The sequence below is a fragment of the Mesoplodon mirus genome (genome assembly GCF_964341445.2).
Source record: "Mesoplodon mirus genome assembly, chromosome: 16".
NCBI classification, from domain to species: domain Eukaryota; kingdom Metazoa; phylum Chordata; class Mammalia; order Artiodactyla; family Ziphiidae; genus Mesoplodon; species Mesoplodon mirus.
In genome coordinates, this window is record NC_138992.1 from 70,920,899 (window position 1) to 70,933,199 (window position 12,301).

Below are 12,301 nucleotides of genomic sequence, written 5' to 3' on the forward strand. Positions count from 1 at the left end.
ATATCACAGGCTTGGACAAAAATAAATCTCAGTGAACGGGGCTTTTTAAAAGACACTCCTAAAGGACTAATTTCCCATAGCGTGTTCGCCAACACGAGATGAATGTTCCCAGCTCAAAGTCCGACGCCTCGACTGAACTTCTCAGATTCCAGCTATAAAATTTCCAGCCCATCTTTTGAAATGCACGTGAGAACTGCGCAGGCCACTCACCTGCGGCTCCGACTGCGAGGTTGTGGAGGGCGAGTCTCTCCCAGCAGCGTCTGCGTCATCGGCCTCCTCGTCGGAGATCTTGAACTCCAAGTCCTCGGTGTACCGCTTTCTCTTCACCTGCCTGCTGGACCGTCTCTTCTAAAACGAAAACCCGACAGACTGGGTTTAGAAAGCTGCTGCTCCCCTCCTTCTCCGGAAGGCACGGCACATTTATAAAATAATAACGATCGTCAAGAAAAGCTGGTGACGTTAACCCTGCAAATCACAGAAGATATCGCAGTGGCAACAAACAGAATGGAAATGGGGGAAATCTGAAGCCAGGCGCCTCGGACAGCGATGGCCCTGCCACTCCAGGGTACGTGACCTTCAACTGGGAAATGGAAGTAACAACACATCTTCCTCCTCATTCAGCCGGTGAGTTGCTCAAACGTGAAGGCAATACTGAAGCTGGGCGATGGATATGCAGGGGTTCGTTATACTCTTCTATTTTTGTATGTTTTAAAATTTTTCCCCACAAGAAAAAGTCAAAAAAAGTGAAGGCATGAGAAGATAATGTGTGAATAATAAAGTTCTAGATAACTATTGTTACATTAGTATCCAAGGTTCCAAAACTATCTCAGAGACCCATTTAAATAGAAAGTTTATATTTTCATCTTGGTCCAAAAAGAAAGAGTCTGAACATTTTTAAAGGGCTGAAGGATTGAACAGCAGAATTTATAATGAGTGACTAGGAAAAGGAATTAAAAAAAAATTTTTTTTACCGCACTGATGAAAACGTGAAGGACTGTTAATAGCTAGCATTAACAGGATTATTGGCAAAATGGGCCCTCTCCCACCCAGTGGTCAAAACAGAACGCAGTACACCTTTGCAGGACAGTGTGGTCACAACGTAAAACACCCCACCCCCTTCCCACCCCCCTTCCCAGCAAGTGCACGTCTAGTAAGCTATATGACGCATCTGGGTAACATCTAGCAGATAAATGGTTAAGTAAAAAGAAAAGTAAGTCAAGTAACAATAGCTAGCTTGTAATTCTAAGATTACAAAAAAACCTTGTGTGTCTATTTGTATGTGTGGGCGATCGATATATAAACTCCTCCAGAGAAACATACTGTAAATCCTGTTTACTGCCCTACACTCAGTGAATATTTGCTAAAAAATGAATGTATACGGGTATGTTTTCAATAACAGAAAAAAATCTGAAAAGACACAACTGTTAATAGCTGTTAATTCTGGAGAATGAAATGAATGGAGCAGAAAAAAGGATTTCGTACTTTTTGTTCAAAACAATTCTAGATGGCTTGACCTTTTTGATATAGAAATAGTTTTGTCAGTTAATTAAAAACAGAGAGAAATAACCTTCCCATTAATATGTGTATGTGATAACACCTCAGATAACTCGAAAATGACACGTGTAAATTTTAAATCCCTGTTCAATTACAACTCATGGGTGAGTTGGCAAAGCACATGGAAGAAATAAAAAGAATACTGAGAAAAGTAACACTGATGCTAACTGTTCTCTAAGAATTATGAAAGAAACCCTTCTGAAGAGCCTTTCAAATTTTAAAGTTGGGACAGTAGGGCAGAGAGAAGCAAATTACCCTGCCGTGCAGACCTCAGGAGAGACGGGCATGGGACCTACAGGGCACAAGTCAGGACCAACAAGGCCCCGTGCATGTCTAAAAGAATGGGAACCACTCAGTTTTACTGTATTAAGTTTGTGCTCCCCCTGCTCTCAAAGGGGATGTGAGACAGCTCACATTACGACTGTGTATAACAGGACCATCAGATGGGTCATTCGAGGCTGTGAACTCAGCCCTACAGCCAGCGCTGCAGAGGCACGATGTACCCCTCTGCCGGGAGGTATCGGTGGGGGGGACATCTTATTAACAGACTTCCTAGCGGCTCAGACGAGAGGGAGCGGTGATGTGGGCCAAAGGCTCCACCTCTGACCCTTCTCTCCTCTCCAGCCCCACACAGAATAACCAATTCCATGTGGAGGTGACACCCAGGCCAGCGGGGGTCTTACCACCCTCCATCTTGCCCCACATCACCAGGGGCAGTTTGACCTCGGGGGTCCAGGAGCTGAGTGCCCACGTCAGAATGAGGCCAGGCTCTCACTGCGTGACCCTGGACGAGTTCCTTTAGGGACCTCAGCTTCCTGGTCTGTAGACTAGGGGTAATGATGGTAGCTGCCTCATCAGTATACGGTGAAGATCTCCTAAGAGAATTCATTGAAAGCACTTAAAACAGCGCACTTAAAGGGACACGTTAATGCCACATGCTATTAGCAGGATTACAGTCATCAGTAACTAGCTCCACCTTTCCAAGGGAAAGTCAGAAAGCAATGAGGCTCCGAAGCCGGGCTACGTCACACGGCTTCCCTCCTCTTTTCCCAAAGCTGATGTGGAATAGCTCCGCCTCTTCGGCTTACTTTAGTATCGCCTGCTTCTGGCTGTCAGTTTCTTTAAGATATAAAAGCCTATTATCAGGAACAACATTTTAATTTGGTGAAATTTAGTACAGTATCTGTATTTCTTTTGATACATCAATTTAGCTAAATGGAAATGGGTGAATCTACAGTTTCATCTTTCTGTCATTACTGTAAGGAGAATGTGCTACTAATGACACATCTGTGATGTTTTATCAGGTTTCCATGGTTGGGGCCACACTGCCCTAGTATTCTTCCAGCACAAGTAACTAAACATCCTTGGACAGAGTCTAAGACAAATCCACTTTACACTAAATCCCACTCTGATACTAAAGAAATGTTCCAGTACAATAAAACAGAGACGTCTGGGCCTCCCTGGTGGCGCAGTGGTTGAGAGTCCGCCTGCCGATGCAGGGGACACGGGTTCGTGCCCCGGTCTGGGAAGATCCCACATGCCACGGAGCGGCTGGGCCCGTGAGCCATGGCCGCTGGGCCTGCGCGTCCGGAGCCTGTGCTCCGCAACGGGGGAGGCCACAACAGTGAGAGGCCCGCATACCGCAAAAAAAAAAAAAAAAAAACAGAGACGTCTGTTTATTTTTCTAATAGAAATGTACATATTGGTGAATATAATGTTTATAACGAAAGTTTCTCCTCATATCAACTTTGTGTTATAAATCTATGCAACAGTGATAGGCTTAGTAATAGTGGATACAAGGTCACTTCATAAAAGAAACCCCAAAATAGAATGACAACTCAACTTTCTAAAATTTTTAAATGTTATATGGCTTCTCTGCCTTCTAAATAATAATTGATCTTAAGTTCATTTATTTTGGATATCAAGGTTCCTTTTCCAATTTCCCAACATAAAATAAAATTATTTATCACATAATAGGCTTCTTTATGTCTGTTAAACTATTGTTATTTGAAACATTTGGGGGAATCAAAATAAAATATAAGAACTGCATTTAAAGCTGAAAACTTTTGAATTAACACTACAATAACAGGTCAACTTGTTAAACTTGGATTGTTTTAGAAAAGTTTCATATAGTTAAAACAGGTATGCTGAAGAGCAAATTTAAATGTGTTACCACAATCTCACTGTTGTAGTACTTTGTGACACAATTTTCAGTTTGTTAAAAGAAAAAAAAAGACATGGCATTTACTAAAGTTTAAACAAATTGATCATAAAACTCAAGAACTTTAAGCCCTTTACGTGTGTGCTACAGGAAGAAACACAACAAACAAGCAGTCAGCGTCACTTCCTGTGTTGCTGTGATACAGAAGAGACACTGAGAAACATGGACCTGTGTGTTTACTGATATTAGCTGTCTGACCCGTGACAGTTCAGCACCAGCCAATTAGAAAGGATGCATGGATGTTCATTTGCATTGATTAGCATTTTCTATAACTGAAATGCAGAAGGAAAAAAACCACACCACTAGTATTTCATAAAGTCCATCTGAGTCTGTGTTAATGCAAACAGACTTGTAAAAAGACAGCAGTGTTTGTGAAAGAACAACAGAATTTTCTTGACTTGTGTGACGGTCTTCTTAGTATTGTCCAAATACTACTGCACGAAGGTCTTGGTTTAAGCAAAAACAATTCAGGGGAAAAAAAAAAAAAACACCTGTGGGCATAAGAATTAAATTCAAAATCATTAAAAATACTTTAGTTTGAAACGCCCTAAACGATTTTTTAAAAGATAGCTACTTACCTTCCCAGTATCTTTTCACTTGATATGGAAAGTTAGAGGAAATTACAAAATTAACTCAAACTGCCAGAGGTTATCACTATGTTAATTATAGAACCAAACCAAACTGAAACACATTCATTTACACACACACACACACACACACACACACACTCTCTCTCTCTCTCTCTCTCTCTCTCTCTCTCTCTCTCTCTCTACCCGCCCTTTCAGGTCCTCTAAGGTTGGGTCGTTCTGTGAAGTTATAGATACCAAGGAGTTCTAGTTAAACACACACACACAAACAAACAAAATCTATCTGAAATTCTTTAGCACAGAGCTGCATATTGCAAGTACTTTGTTTCTAACATTTAAGCAAATCACTAGGTACAGGGAGAAGTACCGAGAGTGCACCAAACCATTAGGAAAGGTCAAACCCGCTTCCAGGGGCTGCTTGCTTTTCTAGCAGGATCCTCAGTAACTGCTCCTTGATAACTGAGATGTCATTCACAGAAGCCACATTCCCAGCCATCCCAGAGGACCAAGCTGGCATGCTTCCAGGGAACGTAACAAGGAAATAATGTTTAACGGTCACGTGTAGGGGTCCCTTACTTACTGTCCAATCAGCGAAGGCAGTGTGCTTTACGCACAAGAACCTAAATTCCTGATGTTTATTTCAGGGCCAGTTTTTTTTGACCGATTCCTATAAAAGCCTCCAAAAGTCAGGAGACTCTAACACTGGAAAATTGTGCAGTGCTGCTGTCCAGAAAGTCACTAACTTGTTCAGAAACTTTAGTATTACACAAATACTCTGACCGTCAGATGTCAGAAACCTGAAGACGAGCTACAGATTACACTGTGATTTTTTGTTCTGCAAAATAAAAGAACTGACAAGGAACCAAACTTAGCAGAAAATTAGAAGTGTGGGTGAAGCTTTAAATGAACCAACATATTAAGACTATGTTAACACTAACATATATATAAACATCAAAAGATACATGTACAGAAATAAATGAAGAGTCTCCGTTTTATTTATCACAGAGTCAAAGATGGCAAAACCAAGAAGTCAGGAGTTTAATTCTGGGTTGGCCCCCCAGCTCTCATCACTATGGATATAACGTTCCAGATGACAATAAAGCCATCTCTACAGCAGCTCTGTAACAAAGACAGGGAGGTCCAGTGTACTCGATGTGCAGCTAAAGTTACCCACGCTAAACAACCACAGCTCAGGATCAGAATAATGGTATTACCTGAACACCTGGGTCCTCGTCTTCTTCAGGAGGAGGAGATGATGGGGGTGTTTTGTCTAAGTCTGAATTCTCAGAACCTTCTGTTTTTCCCTTGTTGGCCTTTTTCTTCAAAGCACTTGCTTCTGAATCAGGTTTCTTATTACTAGAATTCAAAGTGGATCACTTAGTGTTCACTTTTTAACAAGGTTTTTCGTACGCCCCATGCCTTGTATTTCCCACATCAATATCCCTAAAGTATCTATAACAATTGATAAATCAATGCACGTGGGCCATCGAGAGTTAAACAGTACTCTCAATTAAGTTTTTACAGCAAAACCCCGTATCGATGACCTTCAGCAAATATCTGACCTAATGAAAAAGAAACTGCATGCAAAAACTCCTGATACCACACAGAATACATTTGTTCATCTAGACGATGCACGATCCCTGGCAATACACCAAGCCATAATGAAAAACTGGATTAAGAAATCATTTTGCTATCAACTTTTTTAAGGTACCAGAAGATGGTTTTTAAAACTGTCAAGGAAAACTAGAACATAATGATCATTTCTTCTGTGTCTCTTGCAGATAGTTTTAAATACTCCTGTTTAAGTCCTTTTCTTGACCAGTACTACTAGGTGTCCTCTTTTATAACATTCAGATACATTTTAATTCAATTTATAACCTTTTAAAACATAACAAGCTATATAGCAATTCCTCTTCTACATAAATTTATTTAACGCTGTATTCTTAAGTAAAAATCAGCTTTATTTTGGTCTAGACATTTTTTTTTTTTTTAGGTCGTCACGATGGCCTTTTTTTCAAAAGCTGGGTCTCCAAAATACAAAAATATACCAAAGTGTCCCCAACAATTCAAGTGCGTGTTCCATAGTATGTTTCCATCAAATGTTAATAGGATTTGAATGTTACATAAGTCAAAAGACAAGAAAGAACTGTAAGAAAACAATTTTTAGATTTAAGTTTACTATCACCTTCAGAACCTTTATTTGCCATTCTTTTAGAATGCGCACTTGGTGCTGCCTTCCATACCAATTCCCAAAACCCAGCCCCGAGGGTTTCCTAATATTGACTATTACCATTTACTATCCAACATTTCAAATAATCCAACCTCAGTAATAATTAGTTTTACTATTTCAAGAAAGCCTAAAATTCTAATAAATTTTGAAAACAAAAGATACATTTCGAAAAGCTTTGAAAAGTTTATTTAAGTTTGTAAATTCCTAGGAAAGTATGCTGTCAGAATGCATTAAACAGCACTTTTTTTCAATCCCAACAACTACAAAAGGAAAAGAGGCCAAGATACCAATATGCTTTTATTTAAGTAAAGCACGTCATGTAAAATGTTTCAAAAGTATTTAGTATAATTACACACCTAAAAGGCATTTTTGTAATGAATAAATACAATATTTGATAATCATAAACTAGTCATTTTCAAATACTCAGAGCTTGTCTTTATTTTGTTCTGTTAATATTTGAGCCTAGTAAATGGCCACATAAGGAAAAAACTTACGACAATTCAGATTATAGCAAGCAGCAGTTAGGTTTAAAGAGTTCTTTTTAATTTACAAAAAAAAAAAAAAAAAAAAAAAAGGAGTGTCCTAAAAACTTTAAGCCCCGAAAGATCCACAGAAAGCATAATATTTTTTAAATTAAAAAAAAAAATCCATACAACAGTTCCTCATCCAACTGTCCTAGTGTTTACGCTACACATGGACAGAAGTCTCCCCTACTATGAGGCTCCATTTCCAGCATTTATTTCCGCTCTAACTGCCACAAATTATACAATACTACAGCTGAACGCTGGGCCCCTTTCCTTTCATCTGCACGCCAAGAGCAATCAGATTACCCTGGTAACCAGCGGTCACATGACCAGCACCTGCTCTTTTGGCTGGATGCCACTGACTAAAGCCATCTGCTTCCCTCAATCAGCTTTCAAACATTCTCAACACCTGCGCTGCAGTGTTTTGTGGTTTCTTTTATCAAATCAGTGCAAAACTGCTTCCAAAACTTTACATATTTCTCAAATTTGTTTAAATCAGAGGTAGGCCTGTCACGGAGTTGAACCACTGCCAGGTAAAGAGAGCTGGCATCAGGTCCTTCCCCGGTGCCCTCTCCACACCCCAGTGAAGGACACAATTTGATTTAGTGGGGTTCCTGCACCAGGGGGTAAACCGTCCTACGGGAGAAAAAGGCTTACTGCCGCGGAGCCCGCCAGAGCCCGGGTCTGAGGAGACGTCAGTCTGCTGGAGGAGAGACGTGCTAATGACGTTCCATCTGCCCTTCCCAAGGATGCACTCTGTGGAACCTCCAAGAACGTGCAAAGTCAGACAGGACCTCTCCAAATGCGCGGACAAAACGCCTGTAGCCAAGGGAAGCAGCCACCCCAGCTCTGATGACTGGAGGATTTCTAAACTCAGTGGACCTTGAGCTATTCATGCTGCTCCGAGACATCTAAGCATTTCCTTGCTAACATCTTCTCATGACATCAACGTACAAATCAAAAACACACCAAGCAGTCAAAAAAGCTACAAAGCCTTCAATGTTCACCCCAAGACATTACAATCAAAGACACGATAAAGTTATTTACATCAGATTGCCTTTGCCACTATTTTGCAATAAGCTCGTTTGGATTTTCAACTGTTACATTAAAACTGCTTTGCCCCAGAAGAGCTAAAGCCAGCATTTTTTTTTTTTTTAAGCCAACGAGGAGCACTGATTACAGACAGCCCTCAGTTCAATGCCAACTCTGTCATTTATAACCTGTCTGTCTGTGACTCTGGATACGTCATCTCATTTCCCTGAGTCTCAGTTTTCTCATCCATAAAATGAGGTTAGTAATTACATCTTGCTCCAAGATTCGACCTTTCCAAGCACCTGGCACACTCGACTGGGAGCTTGTTCTCTAACTGCGGCTCAGACCCACGGGCGGAATCGACTGCGGAGACTTAGGGACAGGACCCTCTGCGTCGTGACCACGTCACCTGGGCCACGTGGAGAGAAGGGACATCCTTTATCAACAGTCTCAACACCAGCCCAGAGGCCACTCGCCTCTATACCCCTGGCCCCTGCTTTGGTTCAGACGCACATCAAGTCCCACCCCGACTGTCACAACGGCCTCCCCGCCTCGTCCCAGTCACCTGGGCCACGTGGAGAGAAGGGACATCCTTTATCAACAGTCTCAACACCAGCCCAGAGGCCACTCGCCTCTATACCCCTGGCCCCTGCTTTGGTTCAGACGCACATCAAGTCCCACCCCGACTGTCACAACGGCCTCCCCGCCTCGTCCCCGTCACCAGCCAGGGGCAGGGCCACCCGCCATCAGACTGCTGGCGAAAGGACACGTAACCCACGGCCACAGCCGCGACCCAAATCTGTAAGGTTCAAGGCTGGTCTTTCGTAATGTCAGAGCCAAAACACGGCCGTACACACATTCCTCTCCCCAGCTATCATCTGGGAAGCCCGAACGCACGAAGAGGGCAGCTCTTCCGGCTGGGGACAAGGAAGCGGTACTTACAAGGACCACCCCTCAACCCGACACTACAAGGTCCGGGAAGAGGCCACGGGCTGCTTGGCGCGAATCCAGAGCCTCAAGGCGCCGCCAACAGCTGCAGGGCTGGCCCCGGCCCGACGCCCCGCCAGCGAGGACGGCCAGAAGAGCCAGCTGTGCGGGGTCCAGCCCTGACTGGCCTTGACCCGGAGAAGCCCCGGGGCTGCCTCCACGCGTCCCCTGGACCGGCCCTGCCCGCCGCGTTCCCGAGCTCTGCGGCTCAGTCCTGCCGCCCGAACATGCCCCGCGAACCCAGCTCCAGGCACCAGCAGAGCGGCCCGCTCACACACAGACCCAACCGAATCATCCTGCCCAAAGCCCCAGCCCCACGTGTACTGCCGTCTGAGATTCTCAGTGCGCAGTTTGTATAATCGGCAACATGAACTTTATTTTTCTACTTTTCCCACACCCCAAGCTCTCCACCCTCCACCCCGCAGATGCACAGGACCGCTCCCAGAAGCGGACGCACGTCTCGGCTCCTTCCACTGCTCCTCGCGCGCTCATCTGCAAGGCTCAGTTGGACATCACTCAGTCCGAGAACCATTTTCTGGCCACCAAAGTCTGGATTAGTAAGATCTCACACTCTCCACAGGCCACGTGACGTACCCCACACAAGGGATGTTTAAAACACACAGTACTGGGTGGTAACATTACTGCAATGCAGTAAAACCAAAGCACCGGGGGTGTGTGTGTGCATATGTCTTTCTCCAACTATCCTGTTAGCTCAAGGAGGAAATGTGTCTTATTTATCTCTGTATTCCTTGTACCTGGTCAGGTGGGCTACTTATAAACTTTAGCTGACCAATTAAACAGTACAAGTAACCGTGAAATCAACAAACACATACACAGCCCTGACTACCTGCAGCTAAAGCGCTCTTCTCATTAACTCATTTACATTTACGAAAACCCCACGTAGATTCTATCTTTATGAAGCTCAGTAAAATGGGGCTAAGCTACTACCAAAGTAGAGTGAAACCTAGCAAGTTTTCAAACCCCGTACACCTGTATACCTCCCCTCCGGACTCACAGAGTTCTTTCATTTCCTGACCCTTATCGCGCACCATTACTGGTGAGGCCAAGATGCAGGGCCACCCCCTCGTGAAGCTAGGCAGGCCCTTGTACCCTTGGAAAGGGTTATATCTTCCTGGGGATGCTGCTGGCAGTTTGTAGGGCCACCGTCCCTCCACCAGCTTTACTTACATGACCCATTTCACCATGAGAGGGAGGTCCCAGTGGTGAGCAGCGGGACATTCTCAGGGTCCATGGCTAAGGGACACTTAGGTCACCCTGCCAGACCGGGCTCTAAAGTTCTGTGGTTGCCTCCCCCAACCCCATGTGATCATAACCTACACCACCCTGATGAGAACTCCAAGAAACAAGTGCTGGGTTCAGAGAGGAGGGGTCCACACGGGGGGAGTCATCCCTCTGGAAGGACACATTCAGTGTATGGCTTAGGAGTCCCCAGCGACGGGCCCAGTGACAGTACCTGAAGTGGGGCTGGACACATAAATCCAAGCTAAGATAGAGCATGTAAATAATGAAGTCTTTTCGGTGAGGAACGAGTACAGGTTTTTTAAACACGACTTGATGCAAAGGGCTAGAACTTACTGGAAAGCCAGCTAGCTGCCCTGATTTATTACAGAGTGCAGGGAAACATGGATAAGCATCAGCCTAAGGGTCTAAGTCCTCGAAGGAAAGACAGTCTGAAAAGGAACCGTATCGTGGAGCCCAACGTAACGAGAGGAATGGAGTCGGCGGGTGAAGCTGTGTGGACAGTGGCGGGGCTGGGCGGAGCAGGACAGCAAGGATTCTCCAGCACACAGACCCTCGAGACAGGACACGTCAGTGACGGGCCCCCTCACGTCGGGGAAAATCAACCTGGAGGCTCGTGAAGATCAAACAGGTCCGTTTTCAGGAAATCAAGCCAAAGTGTCACACTACCATCTTTTTTTTTTTTTTTTTTTTTTTTTTTTCTTCTTTTTGCGGTATGCGGGCCTCTCACTGCTGTGGCCTCTCCCGTTGCGGAGCACAGGCTCCGGACGCGCAGGCCCAGCGGCCATGGCTCACGGGCCCAGCCGCTCCGCGGCATATGGGATCCTCCCAGACCGGGGCACGAACCCGTATCCCCTGCATCGGCAGGCGGACTCTCAACCACTGCGCCACCAGGGAGGCCCCACACTACCATCTTTTAGGAGAGCAGAGAGTACTGAAAGAGATCCTCATATTTTACATACATAAAGGCCTTTTAATAAAAAACTGAATGTCATGGATGAGAAGTGAGTGATGTGTATGGCTTGTCGTGATTCAGGAAGTGTATGGCTTGTCGTGATTCAGAAAGATCATGTATGATAAACTACATGAGCCGCTAGGGTCAAGGTCTCAAGGCTGCTAGGAGAAAAGCGTCTGGCCTCTCAACTTCAGATTTTCCTCTAAGTTTTTCAACAATGAAACAGAAAATTAAAAGATAAAGAGGCAAACTAAAAAAGCGACAAGACAAAGTACTAAAAGTTTAAAAGGATCAATGAAGGCAATGTAAAATGTGATACATCATGAAGTAAAATAACCCAACAAAGTAAAATAAAAACGTTAAAGTCCTAAGACTAAAATTTTATTTAACAGCTAAACTGGGATGTGATAAAATGCAGGTGACAGAATAAACTAATGAAATAAGAGTCAAGACAAATTCTGCACGACAGACAAGAAACGCACAATTCAACACCTTCACATGAAGGCCCTTGGAGCTCCCTAGGCCAAGGGCCCAGCAGCAGTCAGCAGACAGTCCGAATGCTTGAGACTCCCTACAAGGCAACACGGGGCAGAGAGCATCTGGGCAGGATCGGGGGACAGGAGCCCCCGTCCGCCCAGGCAGTCAGCCCTCAGGTGCTGAGCCGGCCCCCGACTCCTAAATGCCACCCACAAATTCTTCACCCTACGCTTCTGCTTGAGAAAGAGAAAGAAGGAAAGCTGAGAAGTGGAAGAGAGAGGGGGTTAGGGGAGGGGGTTCTATTTTACTTCTGAACAACAAATTGCAATGACAAATTATCAATAGAGTTTTTAACTTCTCTGCCTCGAAGACAAATAATTTAAATTGTTACCTTAAGTAGCTCCAAATAATTTAAATTGTTACCTTAAGTAGCTCTTACACGATCAAGTACTCCTGAAGTACATTAATTGTGCT

At 44.2% G+C, this 12,301-nt stretch overlaps 1 protein-coding gene across 4 annotated transcripts in view; it reads right to left on the reverse strand.

Annotated features, from left to right (window-relative positions):
• CHD7 (chromodomain helicase DNA binding protein 7) overlaps positions 1-12,301 on the reverse strand; it is a 181,491-nt gene that overhangs the window by 61,615 nt on the left and 107,575 nt on the right. For all 4 annotated transcript variants that reach the window (XM_082601631.1, XM_082601630.1, XM_082601628.1 and 1 more), the window contains exons 4-5: positions 5,577-5,718; positions 211-348 (exon numbers count right to left, since the gene is read on the reverse strand). In XM_082601631.1, the coding sequence (XP_082457757.1) occupies positions 211-348; positions 5,577-5,718 (280 nt within the window). The remainder of the gene's footprint in view (positions 1-210; positions 349-5,576; positions 5,719-12,301) is intronic.